This window comes from Capra hircus, chromosome 10, assembly GCF_001704415.2.
Source record: "Capra hircus breed San Clemente chromosome 10, ASM170441v1, whole genome shotgun sequence".
NCBI classification, from domain to species: domain Eukaryota; kingdom Metazoa; phylum Chordata; class Mammalia; order Artiodactyla; family Bovidae; genus Capra; species Capra hircus.
Genome location: NC_030817.1, coordinates 88,190,900 through 88,218,864, shown reverse-complemented (window position 1 = coordinate 88,218,864; position 27,965 = coordinate 88,190,900). Strand labels below are relative to the sequence as shown.

Here is a 27,965-nt window from a genome sequence, read left to right as displayed (position 1 = left end):
ACTCCCCTGGAGAAGGGCGTGGCAGCCCACTCCATATTCTTGCCTGGAGAATCCCAGGGACAGAGGAGCCTGGCGGGCTACCGTCCAAAGGGTCGCAAAGAGTCGGACACGACTGAGCGACTTATCACACAACACGAACACACAGCAGGACTGGGACACAATATCCCTCTGCGGTCAAATCTCTGGGCCACACCAGCTGACCCCATGCCTGTCCCAGGGGCTGGCAGCCCTTTGGTCACTGTGTCCCTGCCCTCCACTTCATCCCTGCCCATCCAGTACCTCCCTCCTAACAGCCTGGACAGTCCCCCCACTTCTGTTCCCGTTGCGGCTGTTCCTGAGGGACTGGAGGATGGGGTGGGCAGGTCTGGAGCCAGGTCTCTGGTTGCCTTCCCTCCCCCTGGTCTGACATCCCGTCAGGGCAGAGGCTGCCTGAAGCAGGAACCTTCTCTCCCGTTGCTTCATTTCCCCTGCCAAAATATGACGACTGGTTCCTGGATGTGGTTTCACCACTGAGCGGCAGCAGGTTCTTGGTGAAGTCACCTCGCCACTCAGTGAGTGTTTCAGTGTCCAAAGCTGCAAGAAGATGCTGGGAAAACCAGGCATGAGAAGGAAAGGCAGAGGCCCAGGGGAGGAGGGAGTCAAATGTCTGTGCCAGATAGGAAGAGCTCTCCAGCCTTCTCGTCTGCCCTCTGCCCTCCGATCCACAGATCCTTTCCGACCTCCTCACCTCCCTTTCCCAAATAGCCACAACCACAGGCACAAGCACCCTGGAGCTCCACTGATGGGAAACGCCGATTAGCAGCATCAGTAGACTCTCCAGAAACGCCCCAGAGCCACTTAGGAAAAACCCTCTGTGGCATGGCAAGTAGTAACACCAGATGGTCTAGACAGCCTCGATTCCTGATTCTGCCTGGCTCTGTAAACTTGACAGTCACTTGATCTCTCTGATCCTTAGCTTCCCCCTCTGTAAAGTAGGGATACTAGCAGGACCTACTTCATGGGTCTTTGTGAGAAAAGAAGAGCCCATTCAGCCTGGGGAGGAGTTGCTTTTTAATTACTATTGGTGATGGTGTCCCTGGATCTTTTCAGGGTAAGTCTATCTTCCCACCCCTATACCCTAGGCACCTTCCTGAGCTGGACAGACCACACCCCTCTGTCAGTATCACTCAGAACGCAGCCCACTGGGGTTCAGACAAAACTCTTTGAGTAGGAAGTCTGTTGTCACGCATTACAAAGGTTAATTGCAGGATTCAACAGCAAGAGGGAGGGAGCTCAGCCCACTCATAAATACAGCCGATTAAGAAACAAGCATCATTTTGTAATGATGCCACTGGTAGAAATACACCACCTCATTTAGCACTTTTAGAGCCAGGCGGGAAGGTTTACCCTAGACACTTCCGCTGATGCCCAACCCCCCACCCCCGGGGGCTTTCCTGTGCCCACCAGGCCGGCAGGGCACCACCAAGTATCACATCATCAGAAGCAGCAAGTGGCCTCAGGCCTAGAAGAACGCCCCTCCCTCTGCCCCCTTGAAGCAGGGCCTGCTGGAGCCCCTAGGAAGTCAATTAACAGCATCTGGCTAATTAAAGCATGACGTTACATTTCCCTTGTTGACTCAGTTGGAGCTGTGGCGGGAGCCTCAGAGAGGCAGCCCCCACGTCCCAAGCAGCTCCCGCTTTCATGTGGCTCTGGGGAGACAAAGCTTCTCTGATCCTTTTGAAAGCTGTGGTCCCACCAGCCCCAGAGCAGGAGGCCAGGCCACCCACGGGGAGGACAGCAGTTCAAAGCTAGCCTGGCAGGCACCATGAGGTCCAGTTGGGATCGGGAATAATTAGGACATTCCAGACCATAAGAATCAATAACATAATTAACAAATATTGTGCTATTCCTCAGAATCTTGCTACAAATTATGCTGTCTTTGATCATACAATGTTCCCTGACTGTTAATGACATGTAATGTTAATTACCAGAGAAAGAAAGCTACTCAGAAATAAGACTTCCTTGGAGAATAATTAATATTCTTTGAGGAGTCTCAGAGCCTTGAGGGGGGCTTTCCCCCCACCCTGTGGTGACTTAGTACCTTGAGGAAGTCAACTCTACTTGTCCACGGGTGGACAGACCTACCCCTTAAAAAGAGGGTGACTTACATAGAGCAGGCACACAATAAAGGCTTGTCAGCTGAAAGAAAGAATAGACAAACGGATGAAGAGGTTCACCTGAGAATCTAGTAGAATCTTAAGATGTAAGGGCAAGGATACTCTGGATCATAATCCAGCCACCCATTTTTCAAATGGGGGAACTGAGGCTCAGAGAGGGAAGGACTTTCCAAAACCACACCTCTTGTCAGTGACTAAATTTGGATGAAAACTCAGCTGTAGACCATCAGACCCATCCTCTTTCTCCCCACCATCACCCTTAGTCTCGGTGGAAGTTAGGAAAGATCCAAGGAACAAAAAAGGAACGTTTTAGGGGTTGAGGAGATGCCCATTAGCCTTCCAATGTGTTGGGAATACTGCAGAATTGGCCAGCCTTACCTCTCTGACTTATTTGGAATTCCCTGAGTGGGGATGGACTGTCCCAATCAGCTGAGACACACTACCTCACCCCCCAAAAAACATAGGCTGCATTCTGGGAAACTGCAGAGTGCTGATCAAAGTCCCCAGAAAAAGGTCTCCTGCCCCTCAGACTCCTCCAAGGAGGAGATTCCTTCAAGGGAGAACAGAAAAGGGAGGAGCCAGAACCTTCCTCCTCCCGGGCACCCACAAACCATCACTGCCTTCTCCTTCGCAGCCTTGGCAGACCCCCTGGGAGAACCAAGGTCTTATCAGCCAGACCGCTCCCAGCAGGAAGACGGGGACGTGGGCAGAGAGCCCTGGCCCAGAGGTCAGATGCTGGCTGCAGGTGCTGCTCTACCTCCAGCCACGGGCAGACCACCCCCTCTCTGGGTCTGAGTTTCTCAACCCATCAAGAGAGCTCACCACCCAGATAATCACTTCCTTCCTGGCTGATATCCCTGGATTCTGAAAGGATGGGAGAAATTTCAGCTTCCTGGTCTTCTGGGGGGTCCTCGTTTCCTCACTACTCTCTCTGAATTTCCTTACTTCTACAGCAAATGCTTCTCCCAGAGAGAACAGCTCATTAGGTCTGGAGGATCCCCAGACAAAAGCTCCCAGCAGCTATGGGGGAGTCGGTCTTCCCGGCTCCAGACAGCCCCAGTCCCATCGTCTGCATGTTGTGGGCGGGGGAGGGGGTGGGGGTGGCCAGGAGCAGGGTTTCCGGCTCTATTCACAGCAGGCCCTGGGAGGAGGGGGGAGGGAGGAGCCACCTCCCTGCCCCATTGCTGCCCAGATGCTCTTCAGTGACTGGCTTCTATCCCAAACTCAATCACAGGCATTGAATGGGACAATACCCAGGCTGAGGGGGCAGGGTGAGGAGAGCGCAGGCAGATGTGCCTGGGGACACCCCTCACCACAAACCCCCCACCACCACCCACCCGGCCTTGGCAGCCCCTGCCTGCTTCCTGGACTTTTCCTCCAGGAGGCCCAGCTCTGCAGCACCACTTACCCACCGCCTCCTCCAGCTCCCAGCCAAGCTTGGGCACCGCCAGACCCCTGAGAAACACAGACCTCTTACCACGGAGGGTGAGGCAGTTGACTGGCGAGCATGTTCCTGAGCTTAGGCATCCCCATTTGTTCAATAAAAGCCCACTGTGGTTTCAAGTCACACCTCTCCTTTCACAGGATCTTCAGTGCTCTCGGGGGTTAGAAAGGACTAGAAAGAGGGTCTCTATTTATCAGAGACAAAGTAAGGACACAAAAAGCAGGAGCGGCCCAGTGAAGGAGCCGGGACTAGAAACCATACCTTCCCCTTCCTCCCACCCTACTTCCCATGGATGCAGAACTTTGCTTTGCTGTGTTTGTCACCTCCGAGCATCACTTCCCATGGTGGACACAACAGAAATTACTCAGCAGCTTGGTTACCCGGGGGCCTGGGCTGACCCCTGACATCTGACAGGGGCCCTGCCTGGGAACCTCTGGGGGCATGGCAGACCTCATCCTCCCCGAATCCTCGGTCTTCAGCCCTGCGGGCGCCCGACTGCGCTTCTCTCTGCACCATATCCGTGCTTGAAGTCTCCATGGAGAGAACTTTCTGGAAATCTCCCTTCCCTTGACAGGAGAACACAGCCCAAGGGGGCACATCCCCATTACGAGGACTGCCCCCCCAATTGTGGCCTTGAGGATGCACATGGTCCCTGCGCGGCAGGCAGTCACAGCCCAGCCTGCCTGTCCCCACGCCAGATGGCAATGGGGACTGCGCTCAGCCCAGGGGCCAGGCTGCTCAGTTGGCTGCAGGGGCCCAGAGCCCAGGAATGAACCCTTCAGGACCAGACTATGGGTTCCTGGGGGATCCAGGCCTCCCAGGAAGCTGCTCTCTGCACACCCTCTCCTTGCCTATACACACCTCCCCACAACCATCCCCCACCCCAGAGCCCTCTCCACTTTCCCCTCTTCCTTACCACCCCCTCCAAGCCTCCGTCCCCTTTACTCCTGCCTTACTCCTCTTATAGAAAACCTCCAGCACAGCAGACTGCCCTTCCACACTCATTTCTTGCTGCTTCCTACCCAGGCTCTCAACTCTTTAGGGGAAAAGGTCCTGGTTTACAGTTTCCACATCTCCCACAGCACTGCCGTCTCACTTAGAGCTGAATAGGTGATGGATGAAAGCTCTTCAGTGGATGGCCTGCTGGAAAGAGTAAGGCAGGTTCTTCTTGGCTTGATCAAATGCCCAGGAAGAAACCAGCTCCAACTCATGGTGTGATCCGGAAGCACTTCCTGCTCCCTTTGGCCACTGAATGAACAGGGAGGAGCCGCTTCTTATCCCACCCTCTAGGAGGCACCTGGGGCATGGAGAAGTAAAGGGTTGGGCTTTGGAATCAGGACCCCAGGCTCAAGTTCTGATTCCTGCTGGGCTCCCAGAGAAATCTGCGGCTTCTCTCCGAGCCTCAGTGGCCTCCCTTTGCAGAGTGGCAGATAGGGTCATGGGAACTCATGCACAAACAGTGCCTGGCACAGGGCCTGACCCACGAGGATGCTCCCTAAATGCCAGCCTCTTCAGCCTCCCCCCTGCTGGCTCTGGGGCCCATCCAGTGCCCAACAATGGGTATCAGCAGCTCGGGGCAGTGATGCCCAGGGTCCCATCAACCCGGATCCTGGAACATGGCCATCTCTGGAGCAGGACTGCCAACCAGTTCCCCAGAGACAGGCAAAAGCCCCTGCTCTGACACCAGGCAATGAGCAGCTTTGCACAAGACAGGCAGCCCGGCAACGCCAGCAGGCGTGGCTGAAGTAATTGATAGTGTAACCCTTGCTACCTGAAACAACAACATCATAACTGTCAGAGCAATTTTCCACCTCAGTAGTTTAACACCTGAACTGTTGCTGCTCTCCTCCCCCCACCCCCATGCTCACTCTCTCCATCTCACTACACTGAAGTCAGCCTCACTAGGAGCCAGCCATCCCTTCTAGAATTGGTGGCAAACAGTCTTTGCCCCCAAGAGCCAAGAGGCTGCAGAATTAATTGGCACATGGGGTCTTCAGAGAAGAGGAGAAAAGAAACAGGCTTAAATAATCTATCCAGCATCTGTCAAAATCTGGGTTATAAATAATCCAGAGATTTAACAGGGATTCCACCATTAGACTGCCTGTGACTTCCTGTCATGAAGATGCATCTATTTACTGGGATCATATTTGTTTTCCTAGATTTTGGACGGATGTGAGAGACAGAGGCATCTCTAAGATGCCACCTGCCTGTTGGGACCTACCAGAGAAAGACACACACACTGGGGATGATACTTAAAATCTTTTAACAACTGGTGGGGGAGAAGAAATGACCAATCATCCTCACGCTGGGCCTGGAGGTACCCCTTTAAGTTGATGGATCTTGATATGGTCTCAGTGAAGGTCGTGGGTCCCAAGGGAGAGCCTGGGGTGATAGAGAAGCAACCCAGCTATTTACCAATCAATATGGAAGTGGTTCAATATTTTAACAGCCATCTCTCTCTCTCTCTCTCTCTCTCTCTCTCTCTCTCTCTCTCACACACACACACACACACACACACACACACACACACATCCCTTCCTCCCTGGTTACTCCAGTGGCAACTCCCTCTTTCCCCAGGAAACCACCAAGTTCTCTGACAGCCAACAAGATGCCCCTCAGGGAAAACCAAGGGCCAGATTAGAACCACAATCAGGATGTTAGAGCAGGCAGGGATCAAGGAGATGGATCGTGTCTGAATCTTGAGTTGGCAGATATGGAAACGGAGGCTGCTCCAGGTCACTCTGGGATGTACAGGCAGGGCCAGCTGGGACCCTGACCCACTCTGTGCTCACCGTGCTGCCTACGTCACCAGACCCAAGCCCCAGGTCACAGGTCACCGAACCTGCAGTGACCAGGTGGATGTGCACACAGTGAAGCTTAGAGGAAGGACCGTGGAGGGAGAGCCCCTTGGCCAAAGAATTTTCCCACCTCTGCCTCCGGAGGATGGCAGGGAGCATGGGGCAGGAAAGAGGCTGCGCAGACCCAAAGAAACCAGCCTCTATGAGTCTGGGAAGCAAGCATACCTCAAATTCAGGACAGGAGGCAAACAGAGGTTAAGGAGGAGGGAGTCAGATCTTCTCACCCTTACTAATTTCTTCCAGTCTCACAGCTTAAGCAACATCTGTTAGAACCTATTAGATCTAGTAGGTCACTCCCACATTTCTCACTTCAGTGTAGCTTTGCCCGTGAACTCACGACTTGTGTTTCTACCTTCTTTCTCAATCTGCCTACACAGATATCTAACAGACATCTCAAACTGAACACACCCCACTCCTGATCTCCCCTCCAAACCTGCCCCTCCTATAACCTTCCTCATTTAAGGGACTTGAGCCACCAAACTTGAGTCATCCTTGACTCTTCTCTTTCTCTCATATCCCTCACCCCACCTCTCAGCAAATTCTCTTGGCTCTACCTTCAAAACGTAACCCAAATCTGGTTCCTTCTCCCAACCACCACTGCTCCAAACCTGGTCCCTGCTACATTATCTCTGGACTCAGAGAAGAGAGCTCAGCAAGCGGAGATGCCCTGGGAAGGTCATGGAGCCAAGACCAAACCCCCCTGAGCCCCAGCTCCATCCCTTCACATGAGGCCTTGGGAGCTGCCTGCTACCAGCGTGAGCTCCTGCCCCTCAAGGCTCTCCCCTCCTTACACGCCAGGCTTCAAGGGGAAGCCCAGACTCTGAGACTGTGGGAAAGCCTTTTCACCTCCCTGCACCTCGCTTATAGGTTTTAGAGGTGAATAAAGGGGATTGAAGATGCTCTAGCAGCTTCAGCCCCTGAACCAGAACATGCGCAGTACTGGCACATCACACACAGATAAGGCAGGTATGTCACAGCCCGTGATGACTCCACGCCCAGCCACTGCCCCCCTCCCTGCTCAACCCCCAGGGAGCCATGCCATCCACTCTCCACTTGCCTGATCACAGCTGGCAGGATAGTACTAATCCTTGGAAAACAAAAAAGAAGGACAAAAACTCTGCTTTAATCAGAGTGAGTGAAGAAGCACACGTGTCTTGTCCCACCAACATCACCTCACACCGTCCCTGTGTGTCAGGGAAGTGACACGATCCCGCCACTGGACCCCACCAGTCTGGCCACAGGACATCCGCTCGGGCTGGAGGAGGAGCACCTCCTGCACACAGGGCTCTGTACCAGGTGTTCCCTGAGGTCCCACCAGCATCACCACCCACCGCCCTACCGCGGCGCTGCTTCCGGAATCTCCTGCCGTCTTTGTCCCTGCACTAATGTCACTGAAAGAGGACATTGTTGGAAGCGCTTAAACAGGACTGCCAGCCCACTAGCACCTGTCCTGCAGACGCCTGACAGAGGAAGATAAATGTATTTATAACATACAGCAAAGTGAATAACAAAGAATTTATAGAGTTGTCTCTGACAAAGCTGACAAGCCATGGCTGGCAGTTTTAATCAGTTCCCAGCTGAGCCCCGGAAATCTACAGGGGCACAGCTCTGACCTTTCGGGCTGATTTCTAAAGGGAAGGTTAAAGTTCTGCTGCAAACTTTTTTTTCTTAATTTTAGATGAAAGAAGGGTGTGAGATTGTATATACACACACCAACCTCCAAGGTGGTAATGGGAACACGGGAATAGGATTTTATTTTAAATTAATCCCCAGATGCCCTCCTGCTGCTGCCCCTCTGAAACGTTTGGCTCTCCGGGTGAGACACAGCGTTTCCCATTTGGCTGATGAAATGCTCGCTTGCGTGAACAACTTGCAAATGGGCTGAAAATAAATGCGCTGCAGATTCCAAAGATTATTTTTTATAAATACAGGGCCAGAAAGAGGTCTAAGTATTTAAAAGGTCACTTTAAAGCCCTGCATCATTTTCATCCCCTAACCAGAGGCCTGCTGGGAACATCCCGAGTTGGTACCACCCCAGGTGTTCCTCTTCTCCTGGGCAGAGCCAAGAGTCAGAGGCTTTGTATAGAAAAGCTAATGAAATTCGGTTTAACTGCAGCCAACCGTTTAAAGTTCTTTCTCCAAAGGCGGCTTTGCACAAACACAGTCCTCTCCTCTCATCAGGAGGAGCCATCTGGACCCCGCCTCGGAGCAGCTTCCTCAAAGCCGGCCCACTCTGCCCTCGGGCTGAGAACAGAGCTGGGTACCAGGATCCAGGGACAGCTGCTGGCCTTGGGCACAGACGGCCCTCCGCACCCACCTCTGAATCGAGTCCCAAACCTGGCAGCACAGCAGAATCACCCAGGGATGGCTCAGGAGAGAGGAGACTTTAGAAGATGCAGGTTCCTGAGCCCTCACCCAGCTCCACTGAATACAGTCTCTACAGATGGAACCCAGGAAGCTGAATGTTGGAAAGTTTCTCCCAGATCCTAAAGAGTAGCAGGGAAGTGAGGTGAGGGCTTCCTCGGTCAACTCTGAGAAGGTAAATAGTGGAAACGCCTCTTCTCCCCAGACATTCCCTTCACCTCAAACTCCCCCTTCAGACAGAGGCCCATTTCTATGGCACTTCCCACTCAAGCATGAACCTACATCTTATTCCTGCCTGGGAAATCCTTGGACAGAGGAGCCTGGCAGGCTACAGTCCATGGGGTCGCAAAAGAGTTGGACATGACTTAGCAACTAAACAACCTCTTAAAACAGGCCAGACAATCAGCTCCAACTTCTACTTAAAGATTTCTAAGTCCTCTACCTGTGACTTTTGAACTCTGTGTTTTCAGAAAAGTCTACATGGCATCTCTTTGTAAATGCTCTTTAACAGAATGGGAGCAATATTCCTGATCTCATACACCTGATAAGGGGTTAATATTCAAAATACATAAGGAACTCATACAACTCAAGAGAGGGGAAAAAAAAAAAAAAACCCCACCACTGAATACTTCAGTTTAGAAATAGACGAGGGACCTGAATAGACATTTTCCCAAAGAAAATATCCAAACGGCCAACAGATACATAAAGATGTTCGGCATCACTAAGCATCAGTGAAGGACAAGTCAAAACCACAAGGAGCAATCACCTCACACCTGTTCAAACAGCTACTCTCAAAAAGACTAAGAGATACCAAGTATCGGCGAGGATGTGGAGAAAAGGGGATCCTTCTACACCGTTAGTGGGAATGTAAACTGCTGCAGAGAATATAATCAATCTGATTCCGGTGTTGACCATCTGGTGATGTCCATGTGTAGAGTCTTCTCTTGTGTTGTTGGAAGAGGGTGTTTGCTATGACCAGTGCGTTCTCTTGGCAAAACTCTATTAGCTTTTGCCCTGCTTCATTCCGTATTCAAAGGCCAAATTTGCCTGTTACCCCAGGTGTTTCTTGACTTCCTACTTTTGCATTCCAGTCCCCTATAATGAAAAGGACATCTTTTTGGGGTGTTAGTTCTGAAAGGTCTTGTAGGTCTTCATAGAACCGTTCAACCTCAGCTTCTTCAGCTTTACTGGTTGGGGCATAGACTTGGATTACTGTGATATTGAATGGTTTGCCTTGGAAATGAACAGAGATCATTCTGTCGTTTTTGAGAATGCATCCAAGTACTGCATTTTGGACTTTTCGGCAAAGCCTTCCTCAGTGATCAATGCAAAGAAATAAAGGAAAACAACAGAATGGGAAAGACTAGAGATATCTTCAAAAAAATTAGAGATACTAAGGGAACATTTCATACAAAGATGGGCTCAGTAAAGGACAGAAATGGTATGGACCTAACAGAAGCAGAAGATATTAAGAAGAGATGGCAAGAATACACAGAAGAACTGTACAAAAAAGAGCTTCACAACCCAGATATTTCTCACTTCCACTGTATAATCATAAGGGATTTGATTTAGGTCATACTTGAATGTTCTAGTGGTTTTCCCCACTTTCTTCAATTAAAGTCTGAATTTGGCAATAAGGAGTTCATGATTTGAGCCACAGTCAGCTCCTGGTCTTGTTTTTGCTGACTGTACAGAGCTTCTCCATCTTTGGCTGCAAAGAATATAATCAATCTGATTTTGGTGTTGACCGTCTGGTGATGTCCATGTGTAGAGTCTTCTCTTGTGTTGTTGGAAGAGAGTGTTTGCTATGACCAGTGCGTTCTCTTGACAATGCCAAAGAATGCTCAAACTACCACACAATTGCATTCATCTCACACGCTAGTAAAGTAATGCTCAAAACTCTCCAAGCCAGGCTTTAGCAATACGTGAACTGTGAACTTCCAGATGTTCAAGCTGGTTTTAGAAAAGGCGGAGGAAACAGAGATCAAATTGCCAATATCCGCTGGATCATCGAAAAAACAAGAGAGTTCCAGAAAAAACATCTATTTCTGCTTTATTGACTATGCCAAAGCCTTTGACTGTGTGGATCACAAGAAACTGTGGACAATTCTGAAAGAGATGGGAATACCAGACCACCTGACCTGCCTCTTGAGAGACCTATATGCAGGTCAGGAAGCAACACTTAGAACTGGAGATGGAACAACAGACTGGTTCCAAATAGGAAAAGGAATACATCAATGGTGTATACTGTTACCCTGCTTATTTAACTTCTATGCAGAGTACATCGTGAGAAACACTGGGCTGGATGAAGCACAAGCTGGAATTAAGATTGCCGGGAGAAATATCAATACCCTCAGATATGCAGATAACACCACCCTTATGGCAGAAAGTGAAGAGGAGCTAAAAAGCCTCTTGATGAAAGTGAAAGAGGAGAGTGAAAAAGTTGGCTTAAAGCTCAACATTCAGAAAACAAAGATCATGGCATCTGGTCCCATCACTCCATGGGAAATAGATGGGGAAACAGTGGAAATAGTGTCAGACTTAATTTTGGGGGGCTCCAGAATCACTGTAGATGGTGATTGCAGCCATGAAATTAAAAGACGCTTACTCCTTGGAAGGAAAGTTATGACCAACCTAGATAGCATATTCAAAAGCAGAGACATTACTTTGCCGACTAAGGTCCGTCTAGTCAAGGCTATGGTTTTTCCAGTAGTCATGTATGGATGTAAGAGTTGGACTGTGAAGAAAGCTGAGAGCCGAAGAATTGAAGCTTTTGAACTGTGGTGTTGGAGAAGACTCTTGAGAGTCCCTTGGACTGCAAGGAGATCCAACCAGTCCATTCTAAAGAAGATCAGCCCTGGGATTTCTTTGGAAGGACTGATGCTAAAGCTGAAATTCCAGTACTTTGGCCACCTGATGTGAAGAGTTGACTCATTGGAAAAGACTTTGATGCTGGAAGGGATTGGGGGCAGGAAGAGAAGGGGGACAACAGAGGATGAGATGGCTGGATGGCATCACTGACTCGATGGACATGAGTTTGAGTGATCTCCAGGAATTGGTGATGGACAGGGAGGCCTGGCGTGCTGCCATTCATGGGGTCACAGAGTTGGACACGACTGAGCAACTGAACTGAAACTGGTGCAGCCACTATGGGAAACAGCATGGAGGCCCCTCAGAAAACTAAAAATAGAACTGCCATATGGCCCAACATTCCCCTTCTTGGTATGTATCCAAAGGAGACAAAGTCTCTATCTGGAAGAGATATCTGACCCCCATGTTCATTGCAGCATTGTTGACAATAGCAAAGACAACATGGAAACACCCTAAGTGTCCAATGACAGATAAATGGATAAAGACACTATGACGTGCATCTACATCTATATATAATGGAATGTTATTCAGCTAGGAAAAGAAGAAAACCTGTTATCTAGAACAACATGGATAAACCTTGAGGGTATTATGCTAAGTGAAATGTCAGAGAAAGACAAATACTGTATGATCTTGTTCATAAGTGGAATTCAGAAAAGCCTTACTCATAGAAACAGAGAGTAGAATAGTAGTTGTCAAGGACTAGGGGGTGCAGGAAATGGGAGATACATGTCAAAAAATGCAAACTTTCAGTTATAAGTCAAATAAATCCTGGAGCTCTAATGTACAGCCTGGTGACTATAGTTAACAATACTGTATGGTATATTTAAAAGTTTCTAAGAGAGTAGTCCTTAAAGGTTTTCAACACATGCAGAGAAAGGTAACTATGTGAGGTGATGGAAGTATTAAACTAACTTATTGTAGAAGTCATTTCACAATATATACGTGAATTAAGCCATCACATTGGGCACCTTAAACTTCCACAATATTATATGTCAGTTAGATCTCAATAAAGGCTGGAAAAAATACCCTTACTCCTACTGGAAACATTTTAAGCTGTGGTTTATACCTCAATTTAAACGAGGATGGAATTTTCCTTTGAGAGTTGGTCTTCTTGCCAACTTGCCATTGCCTAAACTTAACTTGAGTAATAATGATGCTAAATCTGTCAAGTTTATGAAATGTTTTCATGGCCACAATCTCATTGATTTCAAACAATCCTCTCACAGTTGTTAGCACCTCCACTTTCTAAGTGAGAAAAGCAAGGGTCAGAGAGTTTAAGAGATTTGCTCCAAGACCTTCAGGCAACAAGTGCTACAGCTGGAGCAGAATTCAGGCTGTGGGACCAGTGATCTAGTGCTCTTTCCACAGCAAGAAACACTCCTCCCCAGATGCAGGAAATTGCTCTATAACACTCCAGCCCAAGGGCTGCAAAGCCTCTGCTTGAACATCTCCAGTGATGGGTAACTCACTACTTCCTGGGGTGGGTCCAACCCTCCCACTCTCGAGCAGGTACGAAAGCACCAGCTCTGAGGGGGCAGTGATGAGGGCGGCAATGGGCTGGTGAATTAATGACACACACAATGCCCATGGGGCCCATCTTCCACGTGACACCTGGTGCCAGTTTGTGCTAGCACCTATTGTGCCCACCCAGAAACGTTTTTCTTCCCATCCTTCACCCCAGAGCTGGGCCCAGGAATCCCACGGCCCAAGGACAAAGCAAAAACCCCAGGAAGGAATGACCCATCCCCAGTCCTAAGGTTGGGGCCATTTAAGACGCTTTGGTTCCATTGTTTGGGAGTTTGGAGGGGAAATCCTCTCAGGTTTTTCAGCCTTCTGACTTGGTCTACAACTGTGAATGCTCTAGACACACCTTGTACACAACCCCACCGCCATTCCCCACCACGATTCCCCACCACCATTCCCCACCACCACAGCCAGACTCTCAGGGGCTTCTCGGCACAGGGAAGGGCAGAAGGGGAAGATCCAGGCCTGAGCACTGATGCCAGAGGGTCCACGATCGCACAGGCTAGACCATGGGACAGACCTTGGGGTGCAGGTCTAGGTGCAGAGCACCTTCTGGGACCTTTTGGGGAAGTAGAATGCGAGGAGATGGGAGGAGAGTGATGGAGGGAGAGCTTTGGTGGGAAGGATTATTGAGACCCCACGGCTGGGCTGGATTCCAGAGGTCAGTGAGAGCATGGACGAGGCCATGATGGCCCCCAGAACTGGGTGCAGCCTCCCTGCAGACAAGGCAAAACAGACTAAGCGCCATCCTTCCACATTAGCAAAGGACAGAAAATAGCATAACAGATCTTCTGAAAGACGTTCACTGTCTCTCATGAAACAGTCATTCCCTCCGCCCCCCACCTTTTCTTTGGTAATGGAACTCCCATTTGTTTATATGATAGATGGAGACCCTTTCACCTCAGGAGGGGCACCAGCCCCAAAGGATGAGTTAAGACTGGTGATCTCATCCCCCTTGGCTTGTGATTAGTATAAGGGTGGGCACATGTCACCACTCTGGTATAAAATGTATTGAGAAGTCAGCTAAGAAGAACTTTCTTCCATAAATAAAAAGACAAAGCCTCCTGAGAAAAACCTCTCCCTCTCTTCCCACTTCCTGCCAGGAACATGATTGTGATACCTGGAAGTATAGCAGCCACTTTGTAACCATAAGGTGACATGCCAACATGCACAGGATGGTAAAGTCAGAGAAGTTAAAAAGCCTAGGTTTTCAATGACAAGGTGGAACGACTATGACAGTATCAGACACACAATTTCCAGAAATCTTGTTATGCAAGAAATAAATACCTCTATTTGTTTAAAATACTGTGATTGGTGGGAGTTTCCCCTTATCCTGCATCTGAACTCTGTGCTAATTACTGTGAGTAAGATAATTTGTTGAGTGCCTACCACATTGGAGAAGGAAATGGCAACCCACTCCAGTACTGGTCTGGAGTACTGGTGGGTTGCCTGGAAAATTCCGTGGACTGAGGAGCCTGGTAGACTACAGTCCATGGGCAAAGAGTCGGACACAACTGAGCTGCCTACCACATACCTGGTGCTGTCCTAGGCCTGAAAAGGACACACACACACACACACACACACACACACACACACACACACACACTTCTATACCTAGAGGCACCTATACTCTAGAGGTGATAAGTGAATAATATATATGTTATGTGGGTAAAAGTGCTATGGCAGAAAGAAAGAAGGAAAAGAGATATAAAATGTCAGAACTGGAAGAAAGGGTTGAAACTTGACATAGAGTGGTGTGGAAGACCTCACTGAAAAACTGATATTTGAGCATAGACTTGAAGGAAATGAGGGGCCAGTTGCACATGTATTAAAGGAGGAGTGCTCCAGGCAGAGGGAAGAGCTGCCTGGACGCACTGATTAAAGGATACAGCCATCCCGAGGTCAGCTTGTGGCATCAGGTCACACAGCTCTCATGACTTGGACAAACATCTGGAGTACAGGCTCACAGGACCCTTGACTAATATGAAGTCTGACAGAATTGGATGAGGATCTCAAAAGATCTTGACAGGCTGAAGCAATAGACTGAATAGGAGAATATGAAACACAACAGGGATGAATGTAAGGGGTATGCTCTTGATGCAAAATATCAATAGCACAGCCCTAGATGAGGAAAGACATGGCAATCACATGAGCAAAGAGAGCCCAGGAGTGTTCCACATCAGGAAAGCTGACAGCACAATCTCCATCTACTGCTTTTTTTTTTTTTCAAACTTTCAAATTTTTATTTTGTATTGGGGTGGTGCTGGAGAAGACCCTTGAGAGTCCCTTGAACAGCAAGGAGATCAAACCTAAAGGAAATCAACCCTGAATATTCATTGGAAGGACTGATGCTGAAGCTGAAGCTCCAATCCTTTGGCCACCTGATGCAAAGAACTGACTCATTGGAAAAGACCCTGATGCTGGGAAAGATTGAGGGCAGGAGGAGAAGGGGATGACAGAGGATGAGATGGTTAGATAGCATCACCCACTCAATGGACATGAATTTGAGCCAACTCCAGGAGATAGTGAAGGATAGGGAAGCCTACCGATGTGCAGTCCATGTGATGGCAAAGACTCTGACACTACTTAGCAACTGAACAACAAATTGCCAATTAACAATGTTGTGGTAGTTTCAGGTGAACAGAGAAGGAACTCAGCCATACATATACAAGTATTCATTCTCCCCCAAACCCCCTCCCATTCAGGCTGGCACATAACATTGAGCAGAATTCCATGTGCTTTACAATAAATAGGTGTTGTTGATTATCCATTTTAAATATAGCAGTGTGGAGACTGTGTGTTTCCAAAATGGCGGCAGCGATGGATGTGGATACCCCGAGCGGCACCAACAGCGGCGCGGGCAAGAAGCGCTTTGAAGTGAAAAAGTGGAATGCAGTAGCCCTCTGGGCCTGGGATACTGTGGTTGATAACTGTGCCATCTGCAGGAACCACATTATGGATCTTTGCATAGAATGCCAAGCCAACCAAGCGTCCGCTGCTTCTGAAGAGTGCACCGTGGCATGGGGCGTCTGTAACCATGCTTTCCACTTCCACTGCATCTCTCGCTGGCTCAAAACACGGCAGGTGTGTCTGTTGGACAACAGAGAGTGGGAATTCCAAAAGTATGGGCACTAGAAAAAGAATTCTTCCATCAAGCTCAACTGTTTTTGTTATCCACTGAATGCCTTGCCCTCCTGTTACTTATTATAAATTAGATAGAACTGTGTCTCTTCTGCTTTGTCTTTTCAGTTTGCTATTCAGGCAGCCATACCGTATTCTGTGTCAAATAAAATCCAGTTGGATTCTAGAACAGACGCTGTCTTTTGTGTATATGCAAAAAGTGAACACAAGTAAAGGGCCTCCCGCCCCTCTCTAGGGTGGAAGGCCAGGTTTTGAAAGTGAGGTGTTTGTTCATCAGAGCCAAAGCAGGACCGTCCTGTGAGCACGTCGCTTGGTCTCGAGGAAGCCTGGTCCACAGCCTGGCTGCTGCTGCTGATCTTGGGCGAGTGGTCTGTCTTCTCCGAGCTCTTCCTCCTCCGTGAAGTGGCTGCTAAGGACTAAACAGGATCATGTGGGCACAGAAAGAGCCCTTATAAACTGTGAGAACGCTGTACAGGTGTTAACTTTGTGTATGACATGTTGCTTTCTCATTTTAGTTTAGAAAAGTTAACTTGAAAAAAAAGTAATATGTCATCTTGGCTGGCGATGGAGTAATCTGTGAACTCAAATTGGAAATCAGTGTCATTTAGAGTTAACGGGAGACTTCAGGTTTCCCTTCCTCACCACCACCCTTTCTAATTTGTTTAAGATGCCTTGGCTGTGGACAGAACTGCCAGTTCTAACACTACTTCAATCTCTTAGTCTTTAACTGAGAGGCGGGTTAATTTACTGCAATGATTCTCAAAGTGTGTGCTGAGGACTTGCGGGAGTAATGGAAACACTTTCAGGAGGTTCACAAAGTTCCTTTTCCAGCTGCATGTCTGTACAAGGCCAATTTTTCTTTTCTTCCTTCAGCCAAAGCAACGTATTGAATGAAAAAACAGAGCAGCGAATCCAGCTGTCTTCTGCTAAGTCAGATATAAAAGAGATTTGCAAAAATGTAAAACAGTGCCACTCTTCTAACTTTTGTTTTGAAAACTAGTTACTTTGAATAAAAATATTTATGTTAACGTGAAAAAAAAATAATAAATAAATAAATATAGCAGTGTGTACATGACCTTCCCAAACTCCTTAACCGTCCCTTCCCCTCGGCAACCATAGGTTCATTTTCTAAGTCTGGGATTCTCTTTCTGTTTTGCAAGTTGATTTGTGTCATTTCTTTTTAGATTCCACATATAAGGGATGCCGTACGATATTTCTCCTTTGTGTGACTTTCTTCACTCAGTGTGACACTCTCTAGGTCCATCCATGTTGCTGCAAATGGCATTATTTCACGCTTTTTAATGAAAAAGAAAGTCACTCAGTCGTGTCCAACTCTTTGCAACCCCATGGACTGCAGCCTGCCAGGCCCCTCTGTCCTTGGAATTCTCCAGACAAGAATACTGGAGTGGGTAGCCATTCCCTTCTCCAGGGGATCTTCCCAACCTAGGGATCCAACTCAGGTCTCCAACCCAGGTCTCCCACATTGCAGGTGGATTCTTTACCATCTGAGCCCCAGGGAAGCCCATTCTTTTTAATGACTGAGTAATATTCCATTGTCTATATGTACCACATTTTCTTTATCCATTCCTCTGTCAAGTCTCCACCTACTTAGTTCAGTTCAGCTCAATAAATTAGTTGTGTCCAATTCTTTGCAATCCCATGGACTGCAGCATGCCAGGATTCCCTGTCCATCACCAACTCCTGGAGCTTACTCAAACTCATGCCCATTGAGTCAGTGATGCCATCCAACCATTTCATCCTCTGTCGTCCCCTTCTCCTCCCATCTTCAATCTTTCCCAGCATCAGGGTCTTTTCCAGTGAGTCAGTTCTTCGCATCAGGTGGCCAAAGGATTAGAGCTTCAGCTTTAGCATCAGTCCTTCCAATGACTATTCAGGACTGATTTTCTTTAGGATGAACTGGTTGGATCTCCTTGCAGTTCAAGGGACTCTCAGGAGTCTTCTCTAACACCGCAGTTCAAAAGCAATAATTTTTCGGCGCTCAAGATTCTTTATAGTCCATCTCTCACACGCATACATGACTACTGGAAAAACCATAGCTTTGACTAGATGGACCTTTGTAGACGAAGTAATGTCTCTGCTTTTTTTTTTTTTTAGTATGCTGTCTAGGTTGGTCATAGCTTTTCTTCCAAGGAGCAAGCATCTTTTAATTTCATGGCTATAGTCACCATCTGCAGTGATTTTGGAGCCCCCCAAAATAAAGTCTCTCATTGTTTCCATTGCTTCCCTAACTATTAGCCATGAAGTGAAGAGACTGGATGCCATGATCTTAGTTTTCTGAATGTTGAGTTTTTTTGTTTTGTTTTGTTTTGTTTTAATTTTAATTTTTACTTTATTTTACTTTACAATAGTGTATTGGTTTTGCCATACATTGACATGAATCCACCACGGGTGTACATGCGTTCCCAAACATGAACCCCCCTCCCACCTCTCTTGAATGTTGAGTTTTAAGCCAACTTTTCCCCTACTTAAGGGATATGCTTTAAATGAGTGTGCTGCCCCACTCTCTTCACACGGGTCAAATCACATGCCATTAGAGGCTGAAATCCAAGTGAAAAGGGCCAGACAAACTGGGCTCCGCTCGGGGTGGGAGGCCAGGCTGAGGAGCCCTGAGGTGGCCTCTCTGAGGAAGGGTCTAGAGGGCTGAAGGCATAGACACTTGGAAGGACATATGCCCATCCATTGCCGGTTCTAGGAATACGGCTCTCACATTAGAAATGTGAGGTGTTTGTGGGGTGTGGAAGGGAGACCCAAGAGGGAAAGGGTATATGTACACATATAGCTGATTCACTTCACTGGACAGCAGACTCTAACAGAACATTGAAGACAATTATACCCTAAAAAAAGAAGAAGAAATAAAGAAGGAATCACCGTGGCGTGCCACGAGGCATTATGCTGAGCGTGAGTGCCAGACAGCGGGCTTGCAGTGTGACTGCATTTAGATGAGGTCAAGAACAAGTAAAGCTAAGATGTGGCAACAGCAACAACTAGGAAGGGTCACCTCTGGGAAGAGAGATGGTATTGACCAGGAAGGGGATTGAGCAACCTTGCAGGCAGACAAAATGCTCTGTATCATGAGCTGGGTGGGACTCACACAGCTGTATCCATTTGTAAAAATTCACTGAACTGTGCACTTCAGATGTATGCATTTGACTGTTTATGTGATACCTCAATAGAAAAGGGGAAAAAAGGGGGAAACACTTTTTAAAAGGAAAGGGGGGGGGAAGAAAGACATGATCAAATCTCTTCTTGGGTGGAGGTTAAGTTCAAAAGTTATCATGCAAGGGAAACATCGCCTATAGTCAAAATTGCCTGTGCAAATCACTTAAATCACTTCTGAAGATGTATTCATATGGGTGCATACAACCCTGTAAGCTAACGCTGAGACACTGTAATGATTGAGAAACACTAGGTTTGACAAAGGCTAAAATAAAGGGAACACTGAGGCACGGGTCCGTCTTCACAGTAACTGTTACACTCGTGTTGGGGAGCAGGGAAGGACAGGAGAAACCGAGAGCGCTCTGCCCACCCATCCAGGCTTGTTCCATTCTGCTTTAATATTAAGCCACTACAACATGTTTCATTATACAGTACTGACTTGTTTTTTATAGGGAGAATTAAATGAGCTGGGTTCTAGCGGGGAAGTTAAACACGGCAATTACTCTACCATTAGGTTCCTTCATGGAGAAGGCAGTGGCACCCCACTCCAGTGCTCTTGCCTGGAAAATCCCATGGGCAGAGGAGCCTGGTGGGCTGCAGTCCATGGGGTCGCGAAGAGTCGGATACGACTGAGCGACTTCACTTTCACTTTTCACTTTCACGCATTGGAGAAGTAAATGGCAACCCACTCCAGTGTTCTTGCCTGGAGAATCCCAGGGACGGGGGAGCCTGGTGGGCTGCCGTCTACGGGGTCGCGCAGAGTTGGACACGACTGAAAAGACGCAGCAGCAGCAGCAGGTTCCTTCGGTTCAGCACCAAAGAAAAGAAAAAAGATGAAAACACTTGGAAGAAGGATCCCAGCTTGAGAGAAGAAGAAATTTGTGACCCGAAGTAGGGGAGTTCTCCAAAGATGGATGGGTTGGTAGGTAGTGAGTTCCCTGTTGGCAGAAGGAATGCATAGGCTGACCATTCGTCAGACCAGGTGACCCTGGTCATTACCGGCTCTTCCCAGCCTGCAGCTTCTGAGCTGGCCAGACCTCCTGACTCCCTGTCCAGGGCACATCCCCTCCGCTCACAGCTGCCTTGACAGTGAGATGTGGAGTTGGAGAGAGGAGCCTGTCAGGAACTCCAGGTGGCTGTCCTAATAGAGGATTGCTCTGCCGCCTCTGAGGATTTACAGTTTCCCTCCTGAGTTATGGGAAGGCGGGCGGAGCCTATAAAAAAGAGCCGTCCAGGCTGTGCTGTGCACGGGGTATCAATCAGCGACAGCCTGACCACTGGAGCAGAGTGAAGATCAGTCTACTGATTTCTCACCTGTAAATCCTCTCTCCCTGCACAGCAGGAGCTGATGTGTCATATTTAAGAAGAGCTTGTGCCACAGTTTTAATTCCAGGTATGTATGTTGGTGGGTGGGTTGGGGGGTAGCGAGAGGGAGGAGGAAGCTGTCCTAAATGTCAGGACAGCAGCTGGCCTCATCTCCCACCAGAGGCCCCAAACCCACCTTCTTCCAGTCCATCCCTAAGCAAATGGTGCTGGGTGAGTGGACAAAAAAGCACAGTACACCTGGGAGCAGGACCACTGGCCTGGGTGGGGGACCCACTGCAGCCTGAACGAGGCGAAAAACACCAAGGTGAAGCCATCACTTACTCCACCTACTGCTGGAGGTTGGGAGTCAACACCCTTCCTACGTCTTCAGTTGTAGTACCAGTAAGGACTGAGGTAGGAGGATAATAGATGGACAGAGAAGGGCCAGACTTCCCTGGACCCAGAGCTGAATTTCACAACTCTGTGGGCACCTGTCATATTCAACACCAATGTAAGTGAAATGGTGCAGTGCGCAGCTTGGATAGCTGTACCTTGCAGTCCTGCTGGATGGACCCACATCAGAGGTCTTTCTTCTTGAGAATGAGATAATGGAGAGAACACTATACCAAGAATTAGGGGACCTGGCTTCAAGTACAAGCTTCATCTATGACTTACTGAAGGCCCTGAGCTGGTGGCTCACTTCTCCGAGCCTTATCTTCCTCACCTGTAAAATGGGAACAATAATTCCTATCCCACTGGATCTTTCTCACCAGGTCTAGCATGTCTCCTCTGGGCTTTGTGGAGTTCTGGACAGAAAGCCACTTCTTCTATAGGTGACCCTTCCAGTATCCATTCAGACCCTAATCCCAGTTGCTAAGCAGTCTTTTAAAATTACCATCCTGCCTTTCTAGGGCTGCACCTTTCTGGGACAGAACCTACAAGAGCTGACAGGATTTATAGCCATGCATAAGGTGCTCCATAATTTCTGAACTAAAAAGCAGTACATTTGTTTGACAACTAGAAAGAACATTTGAAATTGGAACTGTCCCAGAAACCCAGGGACATCTGTTTGCTGATCCCAGGCAGGTGACTGCAGCCGCCAACAGCTGTGCCCACCGGGGGCGGGGCGGGGGAGGGTTGGGGACAGGAGGTGAAATAGCATCCAGGCTCTCCTGGCAGAACTCTGCCTCCAAATGGCTGGGCAACACCAGGAGCACCAGTCACCCATTCTGAGCATGCGCAGGCTTATCCTCTCAAGCTACAGCAACACCACTGCCCTTCCCCTCCCAGCACTTTAGAAATAATATTCTCCCCCAAAGTCATCTTTTTTTTTTTTTAAAGAATTTAGGCTTAGTTGTTGAGAAAAATAAACCAAAAGGAGGTGGGTGGCACAGGCACCTAGACTTGACATCTGATAGATGAAGACTTGAATCCCACCTCCACCCACCCCAAACCCCTGTGGTCTCAGGCAGATGCTGTAAACCTCCTGAGCTTCAGGCCTGAGGCCAGTGCCATGAGGTGGTGCGATCCCTTTGCAGGGCAGTGCAGAGTGCAGAGGGTAGGTCAAGTTCCTGGTATAAGGTGGGGGTCCAGAGGGCATCTGACCTTGTCCTAAAGCTTCAGACCACTTTCCTTATGAGATGAGGGGCAGTGTTTACTTCCCAGGTAGGTAAAGGGAACGAGTCCCCAAAGCCAGCACTGGAGAAAAGGGAGCACTTTTTAAACTCTCTGTCCTCCCCCTGTCCTGCGACCTCTGTCCTCCCCCAGCTCATTCTGGTTCTCCTTTGGTCCTCCTGACCCCTGAAGCCCTCCCAGGGCCACCCTCTGCCCTTCTCTCACTCTCTTCTTCTCCATTTCCTCTCCTTTTCCTTCTCACCTGTGTCCTCATCTCCCAGACTAAGGGCAGCTGGGGGATTTACAGGGACTTAACAGGGAAAGGACAGGAAGAAAAGCTCCCGGCTCCCTGTGAGGTCCTGAGTCAGGAGGCTGAGAAAGTGTAGGGGGGCACTAAGAAGATGAAATGAATGGTCTCCCTCCATCCACCCTCCATGCCCTGCTGACCCAGAGACCCTGGCCCAGGCTCGGCTCTGATGTGGAACAGCCACAGACTCCTACACCCCACAGAAGACACGACCAGGATACAAGATGCTCTCAGCAAAGTTGCTCCAGGTGCCAGGGCTGGCCCTGCCTGGCAGAGCAAGACAAGGATGCCACGAAGTCCCTCTAGCTCTCCATGCATCACTTCCCGAGTGATTTGGCACACCACAGCCTTTTTTAAACACCATCAGTACAGTGACAACACCCAGAATTATAACAGCAGGGCCCTTGCCTCTGAGTTCCAGATCCACATCACCAACTGCCTGCTTGACATCTTCCCTGGATGGCAGACAGGCTTCTCAAATTCAACATGAACAAAACGGAACTTGGTCCCCCCTTGCCCTCTGCTCCCCCTGCCCTAGCATTTGCCACCATGAGGAGGACACCATCATTCTCACTGATGCTAGCGTTACACTGATTCCGCTCCATCAGCAATCCTGCTGGCTCTCTCTAAAGCGTATGTGCAATTCCACTACCGCTCCCAGCCGGATCCCCGCACCAGCATCTCTCACTTGCAGAAGCTTCCTCGATGGACTCCTGTGTCCCTCATTCAGTCTATTCTCCACCCAGCAGCCAGAAAGAGTTTTAAAAAATACAAATCAGTTCACACCACTCTGCTGTTTAAAACCCGCCAGAGTCTTCCATTTATAATCTGAATGAAATCCAAATTCCTTCCTAGCATACGAGACCTTCCATGATTTGGTCCCTGCCCATCTTTCTGGTTTCATCTCATATCATGCCCACCTGGTTCTCCCTGCCCCAGACTGCCACACCTTCCTTTTGTCCCTCCAGCAAGCCAGGCTCATTCCTACCTCAGGGCCTTTCCAGTCCTTTCTGCCTGGAATATTTCTGAAATATCGAATGAAACCCATTAATCCCAATTAACCTGCTGTGAACCCACATTACTTGCTGGTTTGCCCGTAATTATTCATCCGTAATAATAGCTAAAGTAAATTTTGGCGGTCTCAGCGAACACTGACATCTCCTTTGGGAAAACTTTCAAAGATGCCATGTCCTTGGTTCCTTATCTCAAGCTTCCCTTCCCTGTTTTGTTTCATTTTAATTTTTGTAGTTAAGTCTTGAGAAGAAAGCATCCCAGACCAGAATAACTCCACCCCAACATCAGGTTATTGGATGAGATTCTGACAGTGCTGTCCCATACCTCCTACAGGTGTTGGAATAGAAGCCAGACTGACAGCACTTGGACCATAAGGATAAGTCACACACAGATAATTTTTGCAATTAGTCAGTCCTTCTTCAGGTTCCCTTTTTTCCTGCTGTCCTGGGAGCTGGGCTCTGCAAGTCCACAGAAAGCATAAATCCTGGGCATGACTTATTTTGGGTCATCAGATGTAATTTACTAAGAGACTGTCTGCCAAAAAAAAATCCAGTAGGAAACCTACATTGTCATTCTAACTTAAATGTGGCTCCTTTTGGTCATCTTTCTACCTAAAAAGCTGTATTAAAGACGCAGTGTCCCTAAAACCACACAATAATAACAGCTGTAGTAAGGCTTGAGTCAAGAACTGGGGTAGGCAATGGCGGAGGGGGAAGATGGAGTGAAAACTGAGAGGGGAAGAGCTCTGAGATAATGCCTCCTTCCTGAAGTCCTTCAGTCTCTGGGGGAGTTCGGTCCAGAAAGGGAAAGCTCTCAGATTCCTGCATTCGGCAAAGGAGATGAGCTAAACAGGCAGTGGGTGGGGTGGGGTGGGGAGAATCATGAGCAAGACACTAACAACAGGCTTTATTTAGGGTCACTCTTCCCTTAAGAGAGCAGGGTCTCTCAAAGGGAACACCTAGTTGGTGGACAGTCTGAGCTGAATCAACGCAGTGGTTTCAGTGGCTCAGGTCCCACTGAACTAGTGGTTCACCTTTCTAGAAGGATGGTCTTTGGGCACACTGTTCAGCTTCCTGGGGCTTCAGGCTCCTGACTGTAAAATGCAGATCAAACCTTTCTTGCAAAGTGAGCTGAGCTGTGAGGATAACATGAGAATTTTTTTAAGCACCCTGTAGCTGGTGGCAGTGTTAGTTGCTCAGTCACGTCCAATTCTTTGCGACCTCACGGACTACAGCCCACGAGGCTCCTCTGTCCATGGGATTCTTCAGGCAAGAAAACTGAAGTGGGTAGCTGTTCCTTTCTCTAGGGGGTCTTCCCCACCCAGTGACTGAACCCAGGTCTCCAGCACGGCAGGCGAATTCTTTACCATCTGAGCCACCAGGGAATCCTGAAGTTTGTGAAATGTTAGGCAAATGGAAGGGATTCTGATTCTTATCCCTGATGGAATGAAAGGGGGCGGCCAGAGAGGCTCTGAAAGCCTTTGCAGCTAATACTCTGACCTGCCATCTGCCCTCTGGGTGGCCTGTTACCATCCCCACCTCCCACCACAAGAAGGGCCCTCAGCTGACTGCTGCCACCTGTCTAGGAAGTCAGAAACTCCCCTTCCTGGGACTTCCCTGGTGGCTCAGACGATAAAGCGTCCACCTACAATGTGGGAGACCTGGGTTCGATCCCTTGGCCGGGAAGATCTTCTGCAGAAGGCAATGGCAACCCAATCCAGTACTCTTGCCTGGAAAATCCCATAGACGGAGGAGCCTGGTAGGCTACAGTCCACGGGGTCTCAAAGAGTCAGACACGACTGAGCGACTAAACTTTCACTTTCCTGACAGTCAGCAACTGACAGATGTAAAAGACCCACTCTGAGCAGGAGATCACTCTGCGTTCTGGTTCAGGCTCCAGAACGCTCTTCTTTACTGGAGGCCATGTCCTTACTCGGCTCCTTTCCCTTCCCCTCCCTCCATCCCTCCCCACCCCCACCAGCGTTCTGAATCCCTGCCACAGCCTCTGCTTCCTGCTGCTGCTGCTGCTAAGTCCCTTCAGTCGTGTCCAACTCTGTGTGACCCCATAGACGGCAGCCCACCAGGCTCCCCGGTCCCTGGGATTCTCCAGGCAAGAACACTGGAGTGGGTTGCCATTTCCTTCTCCACTCTGCTTCCTGAGGAAGCCACTGAAGACGCCTCCTTCAAAGAAAGGGCCTCTTGGGCGCCTGTGGCTGCTGTGGGAGGCCACGGTGAAGGACGGGGGAGGGGGCCCCGGGGAGCCAGTGTTTCTGCCCGACCAGCTATGCCAGAGAGAAGTCCAGAAAACACCAAAGAGGCAGAAAAGCCGGGGCTGAGAGCAGGGGCGGGCTCCCTCCAAGATGGAGGGCAAGCAAGGCCCTGCCTCTGGACCCTGGTCCTGCTCCCATAATGCTGGGGCTGATGTAAGATGGTGACAAGCCCCTCACCATGAAGCCCCCCCGAGATTCCAAGGATGAAGAGGACTGTGGGTCCCTTATTCGAAATCTGTTATTCAACTGTGGGTCTGTCCAAGATACAGAGACCCTAACCCTACACTGCCCAGTACTTCGCACAGGGTGGGGGTCCCAGCAGAAGGGGATGGAGAGGAGGGAGGGGGAGGGCGGTGCTGGGTTGCATCCTGGGTCACCAAGTCTCGGGCACGAAATTCTCTCTAGTGAGGCCCTTTTCTTAACCCAGGAAGACCACGCTGACTTCCTCTACCCACCGGGCTCCCCAGACCCAACCTGGGGGCGCCCCCAGCCCAACCCGCCCTGCTCTCTGGGAGGGTCGGGACCTCCGGTTCACTACCCTTTCCTCATCCATTCCTTCCCTGCGCCCCGGCCCGCCTTGTCACACTCTCGTCAATAGCTCCTTTCACAAGGTCGTCATTACCCACTAATTGTCCAAAATTTCATTCCCTCATCCTTCTTGGTTAAGGATTGATTTAAGGAATGAGTTCAATATCCCTGCCGTCTCCAAGTGCTTATTAATTCCCGGCGCCTCCAGCTCCCCGCGCCGCTTCGCCCCTCGCTGATTGGTAAAGCCCCGGCTCTTAGGCCCGCAGGATGGGAGGCCTGATGTGCACTAATCTATCATTACTTCACGCGGCTGGCAGAGTGACGGATGGCGGGGGACGGCGGGGGAGGCAGAGGGCCCTCCGCCCCCTTCCAGGACCGGCTGCAGTGGAAGTTTGCCCTGCCGCAGGAGGATGACTGGTACCTTTACGGAGCCGGGCAGGGGAGGCCCTGTCCCCAGGAGCAGAGACCCAGGACGCCAGCGGAAATCAACAGACGCCTGCCCCTCGCCCTGCCTCCCTCGGACAGCCTCCCCCAGCTGCCGCACTGTACATTCCCTCATGGGCTGGATGTGGCCCATTCCCTCCCCAGACTACCCTGTGGTCTGGGAGGCCGACTTGCCGCGATGGCGTCCACGAGCAACCTGTCCCAGCAGCAAATGGGAGGGAAGAGAGTGAGGTCGGTGATTACTTGACTCTCCTTTTCTCTCTCCTAATACTGCCTTCCTCTATCCTTCAGGTCCAGGGCTGGAAACAGCCCCTGCTCTCACTCTCTGGGGGGTGGGGACACTGCATATCTCTTATGCAGGGTCCCTATACTCTGCCCCCACCTTTGCAAGATCTCTTTTCTGCTGGACCCTGACCAATATACCTCATTTTGCCAATGAAGAGACTGAGGCCCAGAGAGGATCAGGGCTTGCTGTTAGTCACCCAATGAATGTATGGCAGGGCTGGCTGCAGAACTCATGTCTTCTGACCATGTCTAACAAGATTTGCCCGCCTGCCCATTCTGTCTACTCTGTTTTGATCCCTAGGTTCGGTGTGCTGCCTAACCACAGTGCACATCTGGGGAGGGGAGGGGTGGGAATCCTGGGAGGAACCTGTCACAGAAGGTAATATCAGCTCAAATGTTCCCCCTTCTCAGCATCTTCCAGATGCTGGGGCAGCGCCCTCAGAGGTGCTCCGTGCTGGGACACTGTTTCCTCCAGTCTTTATGCTTGCCCACTCAGGACACAGTGCATCTCCCAAAATGCCAAACTTCTGGCCATGTCTACGACAATCAAACCCCAAATAGATTGGGGGTCCAAAATTTCACCAAAGGACTCTCTTTTTACAAAAGCCCTTCTTTACAAAAAATGATTATTTAGTTAGTAAATTTCTATTCCAGCTTCTCCGGT

At 49.4% G+C, this 27,965-nt stretch overlaps 2 protein-coding genes across 9 annotated transcripts in view; one reads left to right on the top strand and one right to left on the bottom strand.

Moving 5' to 3' along the window:
- The window catches only part of MEGF11 (multiple EGF like domains 11), a 390,793-nt gene that overhangs the window by 279,331 nt on the left and 83,497 nt on the right, over positions 1-27,965 (bottom strand). The window lies entirely within an intron of this gene.
- On the top strand, positions 16,014-16,531 carry LOC102188771 (E3 ubiquitin-protein ligase RBX1). Its single transcript, XM_005685125.3, has one exon. The coding sequence runs from the start codon at positions 16,026-16,028 to the stop codon at positions 16,350-16,352; it is 327 nt and encodes a 108-aa protein (XP_005685182.2). The 5' UTR covers positions 16,014-16,025; the 3' UTR covers positions 16,353-16,531.